Below are 23,345 nucleotides of genomic sequence, written 5' to 3'. Positions count from 1 at the left end.
CTTTTTAAAATGTGTGTTTTAAGTTTAGGTGAAAATTAAGCCTGGCTACTTGAAAGCAAGGACTTTGTTTAGCTCATCTTGGCATTCTTGGCACTTTACACATGATAGACTCTTAACAAATGGTCGAAGGAATGACTATACATAAACCAATTCAAAAGCAGAGAAAAAAAATTTCAATTCTAGACCTCTAAGGAAATGAATCAGAAGGATTCAGTTAGGATGCTTGTAGAATTTTGTCAAGTTCTACAACAAATCCCAATGGGAGGATTGTGTTAATATTATATAATAATTTGGTAAGAATTCTCATATTTACTATTAAATCTTCTCATGCAGACATGAAATCTCCATTTTTTAGTCTATTTTTGTCTTTCCATAGTATTTGGTAGCTTTCTTCATGTATTGTCTACAGTTTTCTTAATAAGCTTATTGCCAGATATTTTGTCATTTTATTACTAGTGAATGGGATCTTTTTATAATATTTTCTAAGTAGTTATTAACAGTGTGTTGGAAAGCTATTTGATTTTCATATATTTATTTATAACTTTCTACTTTATTAAACTTACTTTCTAGTTCTGATGGACTTTCAGTTGATTCTCTTGGGTTTTCCAGAGAGCTAATCATATAATTTGAAAAGAAGTATAGTTTAAACCCCTCTTTTTCCAATACTTATATTTATTTCCTTTCTTGACTAATTATGTAGATGAGCAATTCTGGAATGTCAAATAGCAGTTGTGATACTGAGCATCTTTGAAGGGGTTCTTGTCAATACTTCTCCTTCAGGTTATTAAGTATTTTTATCTGGAGTAGATATTGAAAATTGCCAGATGCAGTCAAGTTCAGTGGCTCATACCTGTAATCCCAACTTCTGCGAAGCCAAAGTGGGAAGATCTCTTGAGGCCAAGAGTTCAAGATCAGCCTGGGCAACAAAGGGAGACGTTATTTCTACAAAAAAAAAAAATTAGTTGAGTGTGGTGGTCCATACCTGTAGGCTCAGCTACTCAAGAGGCTAAGGTGGGAGGATCACTTGAGCCCAGGAGGTTGAGGCTGCAGTGAGCTATGATCACATCACCACACTCCAGCATGAGCAATAGAGAAAGAACCTGTCTCAAAAAAAAAAAAAAAAAAGGAAAAGAAAAAAGAATGAAAATTATCAAATGTATTGCCAGCATCTTTCAAGATAATCATTTAAGTTTTCAATCCTTTGACCTACTGATCAGTTATACTAATGCATTTTCCAACATTAAACAATTCTTGTATTTCTGAAATAAACCTTACTTCGTCATGGTGATTTTTTTGTTTCTGTCGGAGACAGGGCTCTCAGTATGATTTCCAGGCTGGTCTCTAACTCCTGGCCTCAAGTGATCCTCCAGCCTTGGCCTCCCAAAGTGCTGTGATTACAGGCATGAGCCACTGTGCCCATTTTCATTATTCTTATAACATACTTTTTTTTTACTTTGTTTATTTAGGACTTTTTCCCTACATTCTTAGGTGTGACTGGTTTATAGTTGGGGCGGGGAGAGGTGGTCTCTATTTGTCAAAGTTTGCTATCAGTTGTTTTTTTTTTTTAACTTTTTACATAAATTAGGAAGCTTCTCAACATTTTCTGTGCTTGAAACTATTTAAATAGCAAGGAAATTACTTCTCCCTACATGGTAAGGTTGAGTTTTTGCTAGATGAGGACACAGTATTTGCCTAATAAATCTGCCTCTCTTCTTTCCTGTTAGCCTATAAACAAATGAAATAATGGTGCCCAAGAGATTACAAAAAACAACAAAAAGACCAGCACTGAAATTGCATGCCATGCAAACAGTTATCCAGACAATCTAGAGTGAAGTTATATTTTTAGTATATTACCTTCGAAATGAAAATTGAAAATTTTAAAATATCTCAGACAACTTACAAACTGAGGCTGGAGAAATATTGGCTCAGACTACTAAAGTGGCTTGTTATTCAACCTACTTAAGGCTGGACAAAATGAATTTATTAATTCATTCAACAAATACTTGAGTGCCTACTTTGTGTTAGACATTATTCTAGGCACCAGCAATACAGATGAGAACAAGACACATAAAGTCCCTGTCCTTGTGGTGCTCACATTTTAATAGAGGGCAGAAGGCAATAAAAAAAAAAAGGCAAGGGAACAGATTGGAAAAAAATATAACATGGTAATGGGGCAGACAGTGACTGGAGTAGGGATACTGAAATGTTGAGATGCCCAGGGAAGACATCTCCAAAGAGGGGACATTTGACTGAGATCTGGACCAAGGCGGGAAATTAGCCGGGCTCCTGGAGGAAGAACAGTGATCTGTAATGTTTCTTTCACATTAAATTCTAACATTAAATCATAGATTTTACAGCTTTCCACAAATTACCTTCTCCCACTGGAATATAGCAATAGTTGCTATCTCTCATATGCTGCAAACTTAAAAGCCTTTTTATTTTCTTTTCCAAGTTCACTAATTATTCTAAATCTGACAATAGGAGTGACTCTACTTAAAATTTTAAAATTGGAATTTTTTGCTATTGAATTTTGCCTCAGTATATTTTTAAGAAAAATTTGTCAGTGGAGAATATTGAGGTTTTTTAACATAAAAATTACATGATTATACAGAGGATGGCAGCCAACATGGAACGGCCTTCCTATGTGCCAGCATTTTCCAAGTTAAGTGTTTATGTTCATTACCTCATTTAATCCTCACAGCAGTGCTTTCAGTTTAAAGATCCTCATTGCCTAGTAATTGAGACAAAAAGATCAAGTGGTTTACCAAAGCCACACAGCCCTTACAGCTTGTAAGTCAGAACTGAAACTCAAGTGTATCTAACTTTGAAGCAGGTGCTTTTGGTCACTCCACCTGCCTCCCTATCCCCAACTACCTTTTGCTAACACCACCCATTGTTATATTTCAGCTGAAACAACTTTAAGAGAATTTCAAAGGCAATATGAAAAAATGGAGTTTGGAGTATTCCCAGTGGAGGCAACACACTCGTCAATTGATGAAGAAGGTAAAGAAATATATTGCTGATGTTATTGACCAAATCATTCCTAATATAAATAGATTAGCTGATAAAGTATATTACTATTTCATTGCAGGGTACATTCAAGGCTCCCAAAGGGACAGAGACAGCTCTTTAGTGAACACTGAAGAAGCCAAAACAAAGTCAGAAAATGTCCTCCATGATCAAGCTGGTAAAGTTGATAAAGATGGTAACAAAGTGAATTGCTAATCCCATGTTTGTGGATCTCATTTTCATTTGTTTCATATTTGATTATGTTTATATTTATGCTTAAAATTACCCCCAAAACTGGAAACTTCAGGAGGAAAAAAGCTAAATTTTTCCTTATGGATTTAACCTGAACAACGGTAAAACAGAAGTCAATTTACTAGAATAAAGAAGAAAACATATAAATGGGGAGTCAGATACAATTAGAGCCCAAAGAAAAATGTTTGAATGTTTCCAATGTTATACAATCATTATCATATCATAAATTCTTTTTTATTTTTTTATTACACTTTAGATTCTAGGATACATGCACAACATGCAGGTTTGTTACATACATATACATGTGCCATGTTGGTGTGCTGCACCCATTAACTCGTCATTTACATTAGGTATATCTCCTAATGCTATCCCTCCCCCAGACCCCACCCCACAACAGGCCCTGGTGTGTAATGTTCCCCTTCCTGTGTCCAAGTGTTCTCATTGTTCAATTCCCACCTATACGTGAGAACATGCAGTGTTTTTTTTTTTGTCCTTGCAATAGTTTGCTGAGAATGATGGTTTCCAGCTTCGTCCATGTCCCTACAAATGACATGAACTCATCCTTTTTTTATTGCTGCATAGTATTCTGTGGTATATATCTGCCACATTTTCTTAATCCAGTCTATCATTGATGGACATTTGGGTTGGTTCCTAGTCTTTGCTATTGTGAATAGTGCTGCAATAAACATACGTGTGCATGTGTCTTTATAGCAGCATGATTTATAATCGTTGGGATGCTCTGTCTCACCACTCCTATTCAACATAAATTCTTTTTTAAAAGCTCTCTACTTTAACGTATTGAAATTAGAGCATCTTAAGGCCACAATTTTAGCTGTGAAGTTTTATCATTTACCCATTGTGCTATTTATCCTTATAAAATTTTTCTATTAATATTTGAACATAAGAGCATATAGCACTACATTATATAACATTACATGATAATTATATGTAATATAATATTACAGAATAGCTATAATATAAACTGTTTTTACATTTTTTACTTATAATTTACCATTTATTTATATTACTTCATTGGGAAATATTTTAACCCTCATTATAAGTTACTGCACAATTTCTCTAGAATTCCTGGGGATTTCTAGGAAGTACTAAATTAACAAATATGAAGCTATAGACAGAGTCAAATTGCTTTGCATAAAATTGTTCCAAATTATGATTCCCCAGTAATATTCAAAATACATGTCATTGTTTCCTCAGTATTTTCTCTTTTTTTTCACTGATAAAATCAATATACTTGTAACTTGTGTAACATTTCATACATTTTTTTCAAGCACTGCACGATAATTCATTTGCATCAGGTTTTCCAAATTAGAAAAGCTTCACTTATAGAACTTCTTTCCAGTGGGACTTTTCACATGACTTTTCAAGTGAATGTTAAAACTGAAAATATTCTTGCAGTTTCTAAACTATTAGAGTTTTAATCCTGTGTACGTTCTTGTATTTACAAGGTTCAGCCAGCTACAGTGTGCATTTTCATATGTCCTTGAGTGGATATGAGAGAAATGAAACATTCCCACATTCTGGACATTCATAGGGTTTTTCTCAGGAATGAGCTGATGTCTTCAAATGGAACTAACACAACTGAAGGCCTTACCACAAATTTAAATTCAAAAGGTTTTTCTCCACTCTGAGTCCTCCCAAATCTTCAAAAACGGGAAAATCTGAAGGCTTGACCACATTTCCTACATTCTTAAGGTTACTCTGCAGTGTGAGCTCTTTCATGTTTATGAGGGAATAGGAAAGAGTAAATGTTTTACCACATTTCTTACATTCAAGGGGCTTTATTTATTTATTTATTTATTTATTTTGAGATGGAGTCTCACTCTGTCGCCAGGCTGGAGTGGCACAATCTTGGCTCACTGCAACCTCCGCCTCCTGGGTTCAAGTGATTCTTCTGCCTCAGCCTCCCGGGTAGCTGGCGTGAGCCACTGCGCCTGGCATTATTTTATTTTTTGTAGAGACTAGAGTTTCACCATGTTGCCCAGGTTATTGCACATTGTTTTAATCCAGGCTGATTATGAACTCCTGGACTCAAGCAATACACACACCTTGGCCTCCCAAAGTGCTGGGATTATAGGCTGAGTCACTACACCCAGCCTCTATATCATGACTTCTTTCATGGTGAGTAAGGTGACTGGAACGAGTGTTAGGCTTTACGGCATCTCTTACATTCATAAGGTTTTTCTCCCGTATGAATTCTTTCGTGGAGGTGAAGGGAACTGAGGCGACTGAAGACTTGGTCACATTGTTTACATTCATAGGGTTTCTCTCCAGTATGAGTACTTCTGTGGTTACAAAGGGAACTCAATTGACTAAAGGCTTTGCCACATTGTTTACATTCACAGGGTCTCTCTCCAATATGAATGCTTCCAGGGTAACGAAGGGAAGTGAAAGAGCTGAAGGCTTTATCACATTTGGTACATTTATAGGGTTTTTCTCCAGTGTGAGTCCTTTCATGCGTCTTAAAAGAACAAGAAAATCTGAATGTTTTCCCACATTCCTTACATTCGTAGGGTTTCTCTCCAGTGTGAGTTCATTCATGTATTAGACAAGAACCGGAAACAGTGAACGCTTTACATTGTTTACATTTATAGGGTTTTTCTCCTGTGTGAGTTCTCTGATGTCTTTCAACTGAATTGAGAAAATAAAAAGCTTTCCCACATATCGTACATTTATAAGCTGGATTTCCACTGTGCATTATCATGTGTCTTCTAACACCTGGAACAGAAAGGAAGAATTTCCCACACTGTTCACATTTATATTGCTTCTCTCCATATGGTTTGTATCCTGAGTGAGCTAGGATGTGCCTATTAAGGAGGGAATGACATACAAAGACTTTTCCACAAATACTACATTCACATTGTTTTAATCCAGTAGAAATGTTCTCATTCAGATCAAGATTTGGAATTTGGCTGACAACTTGTCCATACTGACTACCTTCTTTGCTTTCACACAGTCTCTGTACCATATGATTTCTACAGAAGGCAGGTTCCTGCAAGTTTCCTGCATCACTTCTCTGTAGAGATTCTTCTGAGAAGAATCTAGCAAAGCCTATTCCTCCTGGGTAAAGTTCACAGCCACATCCTCAAAAGCCATGGAGTCCATTCCTCGGCTTCCTGGGTGTCCTGGCGTCAGCTAGGGATGTCCCAGTACCCACAGGTCACAGGGTGGCAGAGGCTGCTGCAGAGCCACCTGGGCCTCCCAGAGCCAAGAAGTGGCAGCAGAGACTAACAGGAAGAGCCTACTGTGGCGAAGGCGAGACAAAGCGCCTGCCAGCCAGATCCTGGAAACTTCCTCAGTATTTTCTGTTGTTTTAATTTTTGCTTCAGAAATTTAAATTCCTATTTGTTAACCATTTATATTTCTTCTTTTTTGAGGTGACTATTTTTGTCTTTTGCCCATTTCTCTAAATAGTTATATCAATTATATAGTCTCTGTATAAACTGTCTATATTAGTCTCTTATTTTTCATATATTTTACAAATTGAGTGGTTTGTCTTCTAAGTCAGCTTGCTGTTTTTGAAGTAAAGGTATTTTTCACATTTTTGCAGTCAAATCATTATTTTCTCTTTGTTGCTTTCTTCCTTCACTTTTAGGCTTGAATAGTCTTCCTCTCAATCAGACGTTTATATATATATATTAAATGTCTGAGAGGATAGATTGATTATTATTATATATAAATGTCTAAGTGAGAGAACTGATTATATCATATATAAATATATAAATTTTCAATTTATAATATGTAATATATAATTATATAAATGTCTGAGAGGAAATTTTCATATATATATAATTGAGAGGACATATATAAATAATAGCTTTACATATATATGTATAAATTTTATATAAATATATTTGTATAAGTTTATATATATAAACTTATATTGTGGTTTTTTATTCAGTTTTAAAGTGCATCTATATTTTGTTAAATAATATAGAGCTGGTTTTTTTAGTTTCTCCTACTAATTCAGACAGATGTGCTTGCCTGCTGTTTATTTAAAGCCTTAGTAAGAATTGAATGGGGCACTGTCAGAAACTCGTGTATGGCACTCTTCCTGCCTTAACACACACAGTCTTCACAGAAGAAGGACCCCACCCCCTGTACATTAAGTTTTTCACTGTCAGGTGGCAACTGACAGCCTCATCTTTGCTGCTGTGGAGTTCCCAACTCCAATCCACAAAGAAAGCCCCACCCTGAGACTGTCTGCTCCCTCTTTGGGGGAGGCAGTCCAGGTTAGAAGCAGGCAGCAGTACCTCTATCCACTGCTGGAAGGATGCCAATATTGCCAGTATCCATGGGTAAAAAGTCATTCTTCTGCCCCATGTCTCTGAAGTAAGCACAGCCTTGACCTCCAGGAGTCAAGAGGGTGTTAGTTGTCTCAAGAAGGGTACTGTTGATTGTTTTTTTCTGTTTAGATCCATTGGCATTATAATAAACTGAAATTACTCCTGGTTTTGTTAAAGGTTATTACCTTCATTATCTGCTGCTAGATATATTGACCCATTTAAATGTTATGGTTGTTATTTTAATTAAAAATTGGGAATGTGAGTCCTGGTTCCCTAGGTTTATATTACAATCTTCTTTGGGAGTCACCTACTTTTTTTTTTAATACCGTTCTTTAGGAATTCACAATGTTTTATTCACAGATGGAAAAGAATCTGGTGAAATATCCACATTTAGAAGGCATTCTCAAGATGCTGGTCAAGATGTAAAGTTGTATTCAGATACAGGTAAATTCATATTTGGATAATTTTATTCTTTTATAATTGTGGTTCTAAAAAAAAACACAAGTAGTTCCCTCAGAATTTAGAAGAAGAAATGTGTGATTTTTTAAAAAAATGAAAGCATGATTAACACCCAAGTACTCTATTTTAATGGCTACTCTATTATGAAAAGTTGGACATGCAAGAACATTGAAAAACTAATACATGATATGTTGTTTTGGTGAAAAAGAATATTGGGAAGACAGGCAGTCTATCTTTCTGCTCTGCCATCCCTGGCACGCAGCCACTATAATAAGCCACAAGATGGCTGCTGGAGCTCCAGCCATGACATCAGTGTACCTAGCAGGAACACTGGAAAGGGAAAGGAAAAGGAAAGCAAAGGACAAAAACTGGCAGTTAGCTGAGTCAGCCAAGTGTGAGGAGCTCATGTGCAGGCAAGTGCACACACACACACACACACATGTGTGGACACACACACAAACTCTGCTTGCCTCTTATTGACTGTCCAAGCTATAAGGGAAGTTGAGAGATGTAGTTTTTCAGCTGGGCACATTGCTAGCCTTGATAAAATGAGGGTTGCTGTGTGAAGGAAGAGGCTAATGGATATTGGGTGGACAATTAGCGGCTTCTAGCACATTTCGCATCTTTGCCTGGCTGTTTCTGCTTCATTATGTACCCACTCCCATGGGCGCAGTAAGATCATGGGTTCTTGACTTTTCTGCTCTGGCTTTCAGGAACTGTGAGTCTTTTGATCCCTGAGAACACTTTCAGACAGGGAGGGAAGCAGGCAACTGCTTTTGAAGGCCCTTTGGGATTTTTTTGGGTTGGGATCAGTCTGGCTCCTGCTAGAGACCCTGAGAGATGGAACCCTGAGGCAGAGGCTCAGAAGCTTGACTGCAAATGCAGAATTCAAACTCCTGCAAATGCAGGAGTCAGGTGAAACTGCCAAACTCCTATCTCATTAGAGTAGCAGATGAACAAAGATTTACATCACCATGCAGCCTGAGAGCCAACTCAGCTGGGCAAGGACACACTTCAACACCAAAGAGGACAAGAATCAAGTGTAACACTTGAAACACCAGCCTATACCACCTTTTCTCCATCCCCTCCAACTTGCCTACCTCTTGTCCCCTTACTGTCCCTTGTAGTCTCGTGCTAGTAACTGGAAGTATTCATCTTGTTTTTTGACTCATTCCCTAGATGCTTGTGTTTTCACTTGACTCCTGGAATCCTCTGGCCCCTACATTTCTTCCCTGGTTTTGACTCCTGCCAGACATGACTTTATTCCTGCCTCTCACTTTCATTCTGCTGCACTGGCTTTAAGTCACTTTTCTGAGAGTTTGTGGTGCTGTGATTCCTGACTTAACATTTCCTCTCCAGAGTCTTATTTCTCCCTCCTTCCAACATGTGCTGCAGTGACACAAAAATAATACTTTCTTGGGTCAGATATTATCAATCATGTTTTATCGCAAGTAGTATTGTCCACTAACATTATTAATGGCATTAATTTATCAGCTTATTTTACTTTAGCCCCAACAGAAGACTCGATAGAAGAGGTAACTGCAGATCATCCAGAGGTTGTGTCCATGATTGAGGAGACTATAAAAATGTCACAGGATATGAACTTTGAACAGCCATATGAAAAATATGCTGAAATCTTACAAGAAGTCCTTGGAGAGGTAAAAAATCTAGTCGGGTAATTCTTATCAGTGACTTAACTATTACTGAGAAAATGTTAATCTAGTATGTGTATAATTATTTTAGAGTCTTATGGTGTTGAAATTTGTAGCCTTCAAATTCATGTACATTGTGTAGTCAGCATTGTTAAGTGCGAAGTACCCCAGTGAACAACTACTGATGCTCTTTGGTAAATTTTCAATTATAAACAAAATTATGTAATATAACTTTATGCTTTGAAATTAATTATTCATTAAATTTTATTGTCTTTGATTCAGTTCGGTTAAAAGATGATGCATATTGGCACTAGGTACCAAAGTTGTATGTTTCATCTATGAACTGATTAATTATAAGCCAAGACAAATTTTGCTCCATGGTTAATTAGTTTCATCCAACCAACTTGAACATGCGTTCATAGGGGAGATGAGTGGACACACATGTGCTGTTCCAGTCTAAAGGGGAAAAAAATCCTCAAATGCTATCTATCAATGGCAGGTCAGAAGGCCCATTGTTTGTTTATAAAGAACAGGATATTCATGTGGGTCTGTTTTGTACAAAGATCTTAAGTAAACGTTCAGAGCAAAATCAAAAGCAGAACTAATCTTTTCAGCCCTTGATGAACTTCTGTATATCTCTGTGATTTAGCTTAAAATTACTATGTGAAGAAAATATATATGATGTTAGAGTATGGAACCTTTTTGTAACACATTGGGTGGTTTCCTCAAGCCCCAGGCTCTACCAGCCTCTCTGACTCTCAGATTCCCATGGCTCCCTTTGAGCTTCCCATACAGACCTTTCAAAGTTTTCTGCATGTCTGTCTTCTGGTTGTTCTATCATCCATTTAGTCCTTCAGAAATATTATGAGTACCTACTATCTGCCCCATACTGTGTTAGATACCAGGAATCTGAAGATGGATTAAACACAGCCCTTTCCTTTAAGGAGCTATCCATCAGGTAGGGAAGACTGAACTGACATGTAAACCAATAGCTGAGTTATCATGTGCTAGAGGCAAATAGATGTGTATGAGATGTAGGAATTCCATGAAGGTCAGAGCCATCATCTCTGCCTGGGAGGTAAGAGAAACCATCGCAGAGGAGATCTGCAAGTGACAGACATGTTTGGGAGTGTGGAATTACCATATTTGCTCTTGAGTGAAATTTTTCTCCATTCTCTTCAGAGTTTATTCTGGAGGATATAAATCCACAAGTAGTCCTACACTTCTGATACAGGAATATTTATAGTATTAGATGGTAAACTGTAGCTCTGGAACCGTTTAAATCATATGAGATTTTAACTCCCAAGCTCGTATCAGGTTGTCATTTCTCAAAAGACCAGAGACCTGTGGAGGAGACAGTTTTACCCATCATCAGTTCTATGATCTTTATGATTAGGAGAACTATTCTTCATAAGCAGCTAGAGATATGCTCCTTTGAGGTGGGCCTGTACAAGTCATATGCCCACGTTGTTTTGGGGTTTTGGAGGTTTTGTTTTTTATTTTTTAAATTGGATTGTCTCTTTTTTGATTCATGTTTCATCTATGTATTCTGAGTATGATTCTTTGTTGGATATTTTGCAGTGATCTTTACAAATATCTTCTGTCTTGAATAATAGGAGTTAATTTTATTGAAATCAGATTTATTAATTTTTTCTTTCACAGTTAGTGCTTTTCATGTTCTGTTTCAGAAATATTTGCCTACCCAAAGTCAGGAAGATATTCTCCTAGGTTTTCTTCTGGAAACCTTGCTTTATCTTTCATATTTGGATCTACAGTCCATTTGAAACTAATTTTTGTGTATCAAAAACAATATTCAAATAGCCAATATACATATAAAAAGGTACTTAACATCACTAATCATTTACCACAATGTGGTCAAGTTGTATTTTTTTTCAAGATGGATAACTAGTTGCTCTAACACCACTTATTGAAAAGATCATCCTTTCTCCACTATCATGTATCAAGTGGCCATATATATGTAGTCCCTTTATAGACTCTTTGTTCTATTCCATTAGTCTATTTGTCTGTGCCAGAGCCACATGTCTTAACTACTGTAGTTTTTTGGGGTTTTTTTGTTTTTTTGTTTTTTTTGAGCCAGTCTCGCTCTGTCACCCAGGCTGGAGTGCAGGGTGCGATCTCAGCTCACTGCAACCTCCACCTCATGGGTTCAAGCGATTCTCCTGCCTCAGCCTCCCAAGTACCTGGGACTGCAGGTGTACGCCACCATGCCTGGCTAATTTTTTGTATTTTTTTAGTAAAGACGGAATTTCACCATGTTGGCCAGTGTGATCTAGAACTCCTGACCTCAAGTGATCCACCTACCTTGGCCTCCCAAAGTGCTGGGATTACAGGCATGATCCACCATGCCTGGCCCTGCTGTAGCTTTATAATAAATCATGACATCTGAGGGAGTGAATTCTTCAACACCCTGTTTCTCCTGTCATTGCATCCTTCTCTGTGTCATACATTATGTTTTCTTCTGCTTACTTCTTTAAGATTATCTTAGCTATTGTAGGTCCTTTTTACTTCCACATAAATTTTAGAATCAGCTACTCAATTTTCACACACACACACACACACACACACACCTCTGCAGGCATTTTGATTAGGTTGCATTGTATCTATTAGATTAATTTGGCTAAGACTATCATCTTTACAATATTGAGTCTTATAATCCATGAACATAAAATATTTGTACAGCCATCCCTCAGTACCCTCAGTGGATATCCTCAGTGGATTATTTCCATGACCCTCACAGATACCAAAATCCATGAATGTTCAAGTTCCTTGTATAAAATGGCATGGTATTTGCATATAACCTATGCACATCCTTCCATATACTTTAAATCATCTTTAGATTACTCATAATGCCTAATATAATGTATATGGTATATAAATAGTTGTTTACACTATATTGTTCAGGGAATAATGACGAGAAAAACAAGTCTGCACATGTTTAGTACAGACGTGACCATCCTTTTTTTCCCAAATATTTTATATCCGTGGTTGGTTGAATGCACAGATGCAGAGCCATGGATACAGAAGACTGACTATAATTAATGTAGGTCTTCTTTAATTTTTCCCAGCATTGTTCTGTAATTTTCAAGGTAAAGGTCTTCAACATCTTTCATTAGGTTTATTTTTAGGTATTTGGTGTATGTTGATGCTGCTATAAATGATATTAGTGTTTTATTTTATTTTCTAATTGTTGCTGCAACCATTTTTTATCCCATTTTTAAAACTGTGCCTCCCATTAAATTCTGGTTTTTGTCTGAAGCTCACAGCCCATGTGTAGAATAGATATGACTGATGCGCTTGGACCTAATGTATGATCCAGTCCAGGGAAAGCAAATAGGTTATATTTTACTTGCAAATGGATCAGTTAAGCATTTTTTAAAGAATTTCTTAGAATTATAGTTTAACAGTATTTTAAAGCCTTAAAAATGTAGAAATAATGATAGATATTGTTTCTACCAAAGGAAGAGAAGAGTCACTCCCTTGTCATGGAGAATGCACAGAAATTATTTTGTTCATACCAAACCATTCGCACTTCTCCCTGTTCTCCCGCCTTGACCAGCTACAGAGCACCCAAGCGAAGCAGAGGCAGAGGGACATGGGACCTTACTCTACAGCAGCTGTGTTCTCTGCTTCTACTGCTCTGAGCACTTTTGTTGAGTGAAGCTGTTACACTGACTTTATGAAAGGTACTTGCCCAGTACCTAACAGAAAAACAGTAGCAACCTCTAGGGAGATGGGCCTTTTGTGTCAAACGTGCCACTCTGTGTTTTCCAGTTGAAGCTCATGACTTGTTATCCAACTGCACATCTAACCACAGCCTGTTCTCTTATCTCTGCACTCTTCTGTGTCATTAACATGATTTGCTCTGCTTCTCTGTCTACATGGTTTCCCTCTAACATCTGTACCTATCTGTTGTTCATTTCTGTGTACTTGGCACCATGTACTTGGCACCTTTGTATCTGTATACTTGGCACCATCGTTATGTCTTTCTGTGCCTCCTACATCTCTCTGGGTCGTGTCCTATTTCCTCTGCTTCCCCCAGTCTCGGTCTCCTATCTATCTATCTATCTATCTATCTATCTATCTATCTATCTATCTATATATCTATTCACAAGTGATAAAATATAAAGTAAACATAAAATAGTGTAGAGTAAGGGAATCCAGAAATAGTATGTTTAAATGCAGAAAAAGTAAATCTTTTAAGTTAAAATCACAAGAGGATAGAAGAATGAGTAATGTACAAAAATGTATACCATTTTTGTCAAAAGGAAGTGCCACTCTAATTTTATTTGATCAAACTCTTGAGAGCCTATTTCCATGATTCTCTCTGGTGACAGCCAGACTGGACATAGACCACATGTAAAGGCTTCTCGGGGCCCTTGTCCTCACCATTCCCCCAACAGGCATAGTCCCCAGCCTCAGAGCTTCCTCACCCCTCTGCCTGGCCACATACTCTGGAATTCTTTAGAATATGAAATCATGGGGAAGGATTTCACCTTCTCCCCACAGTTATCCCAACTAAGGAATCACCTCAATACATTCTCAAAATAAAGCTTTGTGGTCGATTCATCCAAAATTTGCATCTTCAAGTACCCAAGTCCTCATCCCTCAAACCTTTCCTCACCTTAGCTTTGAATGTGTCTGAACTTGAGCAACTTGGGCTACTTCAACAACAGTAGCACCTCCCCTTTCAAGCCACTTCTTTTCCTGAAGCCATGGGAGATGCCCATCATGTTTCATTTCTCTCTTTCTTACTCCAAAATTGCTCAGTATTTGACCTTTTTCCATTTAATCAGAATCATGTGGGATAAATTGAAATCAGAAAGACATCTAATGCATTCAGCTCTGCCACACAAACTTCTCCAAAAAAGGAGATTGGAGGTCCTGGTTCCCTTCTCAGAGTGGGGATGAAAAAAACATAGCAAGAAAAAATTCAAATGAGTACCTCAATAAATTATCTTGTCACATTAAGGATAGCAGAATACCTTATTAACATGACAAACGAGTTTGGCTTCAGACTGCAGACCATATAACCTTAAAGTCAGAAACAAGACAATGATATTCCTATGACACTCCTTTTTTTTGGGAGATGGAGACTTGCTGCGTTGCCCAGACTGGTCTCAAACTCCTGGGCTCAAGTGATCCTCCCACCTCAGCCTCTCAAGAAGCTGGGACTACTTGCCACCATGCCCATCTGCTGTCACACCCATTCTTAATGATTTATAGAAATTTTAGCTTTATACAATGCCTTGAAACATAATAAGAGGAATAACTATTAGAATAGAGGAGAAATATAATCATTATTGCAGTTGATACTATTTGTTTTTTAAATATAATCTAAAAAACAATGAGCTAATAATTTCATTCAGAAATAAGGTAGCCAAAGGAATTTTAGCAATCCACATGTGATAAGAACATAAATGTAATATAACTAAGTTTGAAATAAAGATGAAGGATCCACATGAATAAAATTATTAAAATTTTTAATGTGAACAAAAGCAGATATCAATAAATAGAGACATAAATTCTTATATGTAAAGACAAAATCTTATTAAAGTATCTTTCTCAGTTAATTTATAGATTTGATACAGTTCTAATAAAAATATCAATTTTTTTCAAAACTGACAGCATGACTCTAAAGTTTATCTGAAAGAACCAATACTTGAGACTAGAACAGTTCGACAAAGAAGTATGACAGAGGGAGACTTCCTCTACCAACTAGTAAAATATGTTGTAATGCTACAGTGGTATATAGGCCTGATAAACATACCAGAAGCAACAGAACTACAAAGAGGGTACAGAAACAAACTTCAGTGTGGATAAAAATTTAGTATATGCCAAAGGTTACATCACAATCCAAAAGGAAAGAATTATTTAACGGTGTTGATAAAATTAACTGTTGGGAAGAAACTATTTAGGTTCTCACTTTCTATCAAAATAAAGATAAATTCCATATATACTAAATAGTTAAATGTAAAAATGGTATTTTATTTAGACTAGTAAAAAGTGTATTAACATTGAAATGATTTGGAATGGTCAACAGTTCCAGACACAAATGCAATGGAAGAACTTGTAAGAGCAAATCTCAATAGACTATTTAATAATGACCATCTCTCTAAAAAAATTATGCAAGTCAAAAATGTAAGGCAAAGGACAAGCTGGGGAAAGTATTTATAATAAATATAACATTAATTTCTTAGAACTCTGTAGAGAATCTAATATCTGATCAAAAAGCAAGCAAGGGATATAAGCAGATTTTATCAAAGAAGAAATACAAATGGTTCATTGAAAATTTTTAGGCACTGGGTTTCTCAAGTTGCCCACTTGACCCTCTTCCAAGTTGTACTTTACTTTTTTTCTTTCCTTTCCTTTCTTTCCTTACCCTTCTAAAGCTTTTTAATAAACTTTCACTTCTGCTCTGAAACTTACCTTAGTCTCTTCTTCTGCTTTATGCCCCTCAGTTGAATTATTTCTTCGAAGCAAGCAAGAATTGAGGTTGCAATAAAAAATTTTTTAAAGAAAATTTTTAATGTTTGTTTCAATAAAAATAAAAGAATGAGATACAATTTCTCATCTAATTGGCAAAGTTTTTTGACAATCAGTACTAGTGAGGCTGTACTGATAGCCTCACTTTCAAACATTGTTAGGAAGTATGAAAATTGATACATATGCTTTTGTATCTGTTCTGGGATACATGTGCAGAACGTGCACATTTGTTACATAGGTATACATGTGCCATGGTGGTTTGCTGCAACCATCAACCCGTCATCTACATTAGGTATTTCTCCTAAAGCTATATCTCCCATAGTCCCCTACCCCCCAACAGGCTCTGTTGTGTGATGTTCCCCTCCCTTTGTCCATGTGTTCTCATAGTTCAACTCCCACTTGTGAGTGAGAACATGTGGTGTTTGGTTTTCTGTTCCTGTGTTCTGTTCCTGTGTTAGTTTGCTGAGAATGATGGTTTCCAGCTTCATCCATGTCCCTGCAAAGGACATGAACTCATCCTTTTTTATGGCTGCATAGTATTCCACGGTGTATATGTGCCACATTTTCTTTATCCAGTCTATCACTGATGGGCATTTGGGTTGGTTGCAAGTATTGTGTTGTGGTATTGTGAATAGTGCCACAATAAACATACATGTGCATATGTCTTTATAGTAAAATGATTAATAATCTTTTGGGTATATACCCAGTAATAGGATTGCTGGGTCAAATGGTATTTCTAGCTCTAGATCCTTGAGGAATCGCCACACTGTCTTCCACAATGGTTGAACTAATTTACACTCTCACCAACAATGTAAAAGTATTCCTATTTCTCCACATTCTCTCCAGCATCTGTTGTTTCCTGACTTTCTAATGATCACCATTCTAACTGGAGTAAGATGGTATCTCATTGTGGTTTTGATTTGCATTTCTCTAATGACCAGTGATGATGAGCTTTTTTTCATATGTTTGTTGGCCACATATAAATATCTTCTTTTGAGAAGTGTCTGTTCATATCCTTTGCCCACTTTTTGATGGGGTTGTTTGTTTTTTTCTTATAAATTTGTTTAAGTTTCTTGTAGATTCTGGATATTAGCCCTTTGTCAGATGGATAGATTGCAAAAATTGTCTCCCATTCTGTAGCTTGCCTGTTCACTCTGATGATAGTTTCTTTTGCTGTGCAGAAGCTCTTTAATTTAATTAGATCCTATTTGTCAATTTTGTCTATTGTTGCAATTGCTTTTGGTGTTTTTGTCATGAAGTCTTTGCACATGCCTATGTCCTGAATGGTATTACTTAGGTTTTCTTCTAGAGTTTTTATGGTTTTAGGTCTTATGTTTAAGTCTTTAATTCATCCTGAGTTAATTTCTGTGTAAGGGGAAAGGAGGGGGTTCAGTTTCAGTTTTCTGCATATGGCTCACCAGTTTTCCCAATAGCATTTATTAAACAGGGAATCCTTTCCCCATTGCTTGTTTTTGTCAGGTTTGTCAAAGATCAGATGGTTGTAGATGTGTGGTGTTATTTCTGAGGGCTCTGTTCTATTCCATTGGTCTATATATCTGTTTTGGTACCAGTATCACTCTGTTTTGGTTACTGTAGTCTTGTAGTATAGTTTGAGGTCAGGAAATGTGATGCCTCTAGCTTGGTTCTTATTGCTTAGGATTGTCTTGGCTATACGAGCTCTTTTTTGGTTCCATATGTAATTTAATGTAGTTTTTTCTAATCCTGTGAAGAATGTCAATGGTAGCTTGATGAGGATAGATTGAATCTATAAATTACTTTGGGCAGTATGGCCATTTTCACAATTTGATTCTTCCTATCCATGAGCATGGAATGTTTTTCCATTTGTTTGTGTCCTCTCTTATTTCCTTGAACAGTGGTTTGTAGTTCTCCTTGAAGAGGTCCTTCACATCCCTCATATGTTGTATTCCTAGGTATTTTATGCTCTTTGTAGCAATTGTAAATGAGAGTTAACTCATGATTTGGCTTTCTGTTTGTCTATTATTGGTGCATAGGAATGCTTGCAACTTTTGCACACTGATTTTGTATCCTGACACTTTGCTGAATTTGCTTATCAGCCTAAGGAGATTTTAGGCTGAGACGATGGGGTCTTCTAAATATACAATCATGTCACCTGCAAAGAGAGAAAATTTGACTTCCTCTCCTCCTATCTGAATACCATTTATTTCTTTCCCTTGCCTGATTGTCCTGGCCAGAACTTCTAATACTATGCTGAATAGGAGTGTTGAGAGAGGGCATCCTTGTCTTGTGCCAGTTTTGAAAGGGAATGCTTCCAGCTTTTGCCCATTTGGTATGATATTGGCTATGAGTTTGATATAAATAGCTTTTATTATTTTGAGATATATTCTATCAATACCTAGTTTATTGAGAGTTTTTAGCATGAGAGGGTGTTGAATTTTATCAAAGGCCTTTTCTGCATCTATTAAGATAATCATATGGTTTTTGTCTTTGGTTCTGTTTATGTGATGAATTATGTTTATTGATTTGCATTTGTTGAACCAGCCTTGCATACCAGGGATGAAGCCAACTTGATCGTGGTGGATAAACTTTTTGATGTGCTGCTGGATTTGGTTTGCCAGTATTTTATTGAGGATTTTTGCATAAATGTTCATCAGAGATATTGGCCTGAAATTTTATTGTTGTTGTTGCATCCCTGCCAGGTTTTGGTATCAGGATGATGCTGGCCTAGTAAAATGAGTTACAAAGGAGTCCCTCTTTTTCTATTGTTTGGGATAGTTTCAGAAGGAATGGTACCAGCTCCTCTTTGTACCCCTGTTATAATTCAGCTGTGAATCCTTCTGGTCCTTGACTTTTTTTGGTTGGTAGGCTATTAATTACTGCCTCAATTTCAGAACTTCTTATTTGTCTATTCAGGAACTTGACTTTTCCTGGTTTAGATTTTAAAGAAACTCAATGCAATCCAAAAGAATGTTGAAAACATACACAAAGAAATCAGGAAAACAATTTAGGATTTGAAAGATGAGATAGATTTTTCTAAATTGTAGAAATGAAAAATTTATTGAAGGAATTGCAAAATACAGTTGAAAGCTTTAACAATAGCCCAGCACAAGCAGAAGAAACAATCTCAGAGCTGCAAGACAGGGCTTCTGAATTAACCTAGTTAGACAAAAACAAAAACAAACAAAAAAAAACTAATAAACTCTTCCAGAAATATGGGATTATATATAGTGTCCCAACCTACTAGTTATAGGTATTCCAGAGGAAGAAGAAGAAAAAGTAAAAAGTGTGGAACACCTATTTAAGGAAATAATTTAAGAAAACTTCCTTAATTTTGTCAGAGATCTAGACAGCCAGATGTAAGAAGATCATAAAACTATGGTAAGATATAGTGCAAGAAGTACCTCACCAAGGCATATAGTTATCAGACTATCTAATGTCAACGTGAGGGGGAAAAAATCCTACAAGCAGAAAGAGAGAAGCATCTAATCACTTATAAAAGAAATCTCATTAAACTAACAACAGACTTCTCACCAGAAACCTTACGAGCCAGAAGATATTAGAGTCCTATTTTTGGTCTTCTTTAATCCTTTTCCCATTTGCCCCTAGAATACTCACTGGTGGTAATTGCAGCTGTAGTGTTTACCCTGAGATAACTTTGCCATGAAATACCTCGCTTTTATTATTATTTTATTGCTCTAGTATAGCAACTTTGGAAATAAAAGATATCATTCTTTTTATAGCATTCTGTTTTTAGTAGTGATATTTCCATTTACAAAATATAGTAATTCTCAATTGCTGAAAATGTCAAATCCTAGAAAATGTAGCATTCCTACACGTGATGTTAACATCATTCTCATACAGTTCTTGGCCAAAGATTCATTTCATGAATCCAATTTTTCTGAAATAGTTCTGATGATTCAGATGATTCTGACGTTAGTTCTGTTCAGAAATAACTCCAAGACCAGTTTTTATACTTTATTTTCACATTGAAAATCAGTCAGATTTGCTTCAGCCTCAAAGAGTTCATTTATATAAAATCAAATAAGTACTGGCAATGAACTGCAGTTTTTTTTTTTTTTCTAAATGGGAAAAGGGTTTTAAAAAATGCCAGGCAAGAATTTTATATCCTGCTAAACTAAGTTTTATAAATGAAGGAGAAATAGTCTTTCCCATACAAGCAAACAATAAGGGAATTCATCACCACTAGACTGTACCTACAACAAATGCTCAAAGGAATTCTAAACATAAAGGCAAAAGGGTGATATTCAGCATCGTAAAAACACATGAAAATATTAAACTCTTTGCAAGTATAAGACCTCTTTACAGGTCTTATGATGCAATAACAGAATTGAGACTGCAAAGCAAGTAGGTAATAATTAGCATTATGACAACAGGCTATCAATATTACATGTAATACTAACATTAAACATAAATGGGCTAAATGCTCCACTTAAAAGATATTGGCTGATGGAATGGATTTTTTAAATAAACCCAACCATGTGCTACATACAAGAAACCCACCTAACAGGTAAATACATTTACAGAGTCAAAGTAAAGGGATGGAAAAAGATATTCCACACAAATGGAAACCAAAAGCAAATAGGAGTAGCTATACTTACATCAGATAAAACAGATATTAAATCAACAATAGTTTAAAAAAGACAAAGTCATTATATCATTGTAAAAGGATCAACTGAACAAGAAAAATGCCATTTCTAAATATATATGCATCGAACACCACAGCACCAAGATTCATAAAACAAAATGCAACTAGACCTAAGAAAAGAGATAGACAGCAATGTAATCATAGTAGGGGACTTCAGTACTCTACTGACAGCACTAGACAGATCATTAAGGCAGAAAATCAACAAAGAAACTCTAGGCTTAAACTGGACTCTAGACCAAATGGACCTAACAGACATTTACAGAACAGTCTACCCTACACCTGTAGAATATTCATTCTTTTCATCTGCCTATGGAACATCCTCAAATGACCACATGCAAGGCCACAAGACAAGTCTCAAAAATATTTTAAAAATTGAAATCATATAAAGTACATTCTTGGACCAAAGTGGAATAAAACTAGAAATCAATACCAAAAGGCACCCTCAAAGCCATACAAATGCATAGAAATTAAATAATCTGCTCCTGAATGATTGTTGGATCAATGATGAAATTAAGGTGGAAATTTTTTAAAGTTTTGAAACAGATGAAAATAGACACAACATACCAAAAGCGTTTGAGGTACAGCAAGAACAGTGCTAAGAGGCAATTTTACAGTGTTAACAGCCTACATCAAAAAGATAGAAAGATCTCAAATTAACAATGTAACATTGTATCTCAGAGAACTAGAAAAACGAGAGCAAACCACATCAAAAGCTTGCACAACTAAATGAAATTGAGACCAAAAACATTACAAATAATTAATTAAGTTTGTTCTTTAAAAAAATAAGCAAAATTGATAGCTAATCAAGTGAAAAAGAGAACATTCAAATAAGCAAAATCAGAAATAATAAAGGTGTCATTACAACTGATGCAACAGAAATATGAAAGATCACTAATGACTACTATCAGCATCTCTCTGCATGCAAGCTGGAAAACCTAGAGGAAATGGATAAGTTCTTAGAAATATACAACCAGCCGGGAGTGGTGGCTCAAGCCTGTAATCCCAGCACTTTGGGAGGCCGAGACGGGCGGATCACGAGGTCAGGAGATCGAGACCATCCTGGCGAACATGGTGAAACCCCGTCTCTACTAAAAAAAATACAAAAAACTAGCCGGGCGAGGTGGCGGGTGCCTGTAGTCCCAGCTACTTGGGAGGCTGAGGCAGGAGAATGGCGTAAACCCAGGAGGCGGAGTTTGCAGTGAGCCGAGATCCAGCCACTGCACTCCAGCCTGGGTGACAGAGCAAGACTCTGTCTCAAAAAAAAAAATGAAATATACAACCTCCCAAGATGAACTAGAAGAAATAGAAAACCTGAACAGACCAATAAGGAGTAGTGGAATTGAATCAGTAATTTAAAATCTCTCAATAACAACAACAAAAAAGCCCAGGGCCCGATGGTTTTACAGCCAAATTCTGCTAGATGTAAAAGGAAGAACTGCTACCAATTCGACTAAAACTGTTCCAAAACATCAAGGAGGAAGGAATCCTCCCTAACTCATTCTATGAAGCCAGCATCACTCTGATACCAAAGCCAGACAAGAATACAACAAAAAAAGAAAGCTGTAGACCATTATTCCTGATGAACATAGATGTAGCTGTCCTCAATAAAATACTAGCAAACCAGATTCAGGAACATATACACAAAGAAAATCCAGCATAATCAAGTGGGTTTTATTCCAGGGATGCAAGGTTGGTTCAACATACACAAATCAATTAATGTGATTCACCACAAAAACAGAATTAAAAACAAAAAAACTATGTGATAACATCAATAGGTGCAGGAAGAACATTCAATAAAATCCAGCATCACTTCATAATAAAAACCCTTACCAAACTAGGCATAGAAGGAACATACCTCAAAATAATAAAAGCCATATATAACAAACCCACTGCCAACATTATACTGAATGAGGAAAAGTTAAAAGCATTCCCCCTAATAACTGGAACAAGACAAAGATACCCAGTCTCACCACTGCTGTTCAACATAGTCCTAGAAATCCTAGCTATAGCAATCAGGTAAGAGAATGAAATAAAAGGCATCCAAATTGGAAAAGAGGAACTCAAATAATCTCTACTAATTATATGTTTCTATACCCAGAAAACCCTAAAGACTCCTTCAAAAGACTCCTAGATTTGATAAATGACTTCAGTAAAGTTTCAGGATACAAAATCAACATACAAAAATTAGCATTTCTTTACACCAATAACAGTCAAGCAGAGAACCAAATCAAGAACTCAATCCCATTTATAATGGCTATGAAAATAATAAAATACCCAGGAATACATTTAACCAAGGAGGTGAAAGATCTCTACAAGGAGAACTACAAAATACTGATGAAAGAAACCATATATAACACAAATAAATGGAAAACATACCATGTTCATGGATCAGAGGAATAAATATTGTTGAAATGAATATACTACCCAAAGCAATCTACAGATTTAAGACAATTCCTATAAAATTACCAATGTCATTCTTCACAGAATTAGAAGAAAAAAAAATGAAATTCATACAGAACA

General features: G+C 36.3%; 1 protein-coding gene across 2 annotated transcripts in view; it reads left to right on the top strand.

Annotated features, from left to right (window-relative positions):
• Window positions 1–23,345, top strand: part of AK9 (adenylate kinase 9) — a 176,069-nt gene that overhangs the window by 64,240 nt on the left and 88,484 nt on the right. Inside the window, exons 14-17 of one of the 2 annotated variants that reach the window (XM_033234862.1) lie at window positions 2,908–3,003; window positions 3,092–3,187; window positions 7,926–8,009; window positions 9,534–9,682. In XM_033234862.1, the coding sequence (XP_033090753.1) occupies window positions 2,908–3,003; window positions 3,092–3,187; window positions 7,926–8,009; window positions 9,534–9,682 (425 nt within the window). Of the gene's footprint in view, window positions 1–2,907; window positions 3,004–3,091; window positions 3,206–7,925; window positions 8,010–9,533; window positions 9,683–23,345 lie in introns of both variants that reach the window. The other variant, XM_033234861.1, reaches the window with a different exon arrangement.

Source organism: Trachypithecus francoisi, unplaced genomic scaffold, assembly GCF_009764315.1.
Source record: "Trachypithecus francoisi isolate TF-2019V2 unplaced genomic scaffold, Tfra_2.0 Lachesis_group15, whole genome shotgun sequence".
In the NCBI taxonomy this organism is placed as follows: domain Eukaryota; kingdom Metazoa; phylum Chordata; class Mammalia; order Primates; family Cercopithecidae; genus Trachypithecus; species Trachypithecus francoisi.
Note: the sequence above shows the minus strand (reverse complement) of the source record. Positions and strands in the feature narration are given on the sequence as shown.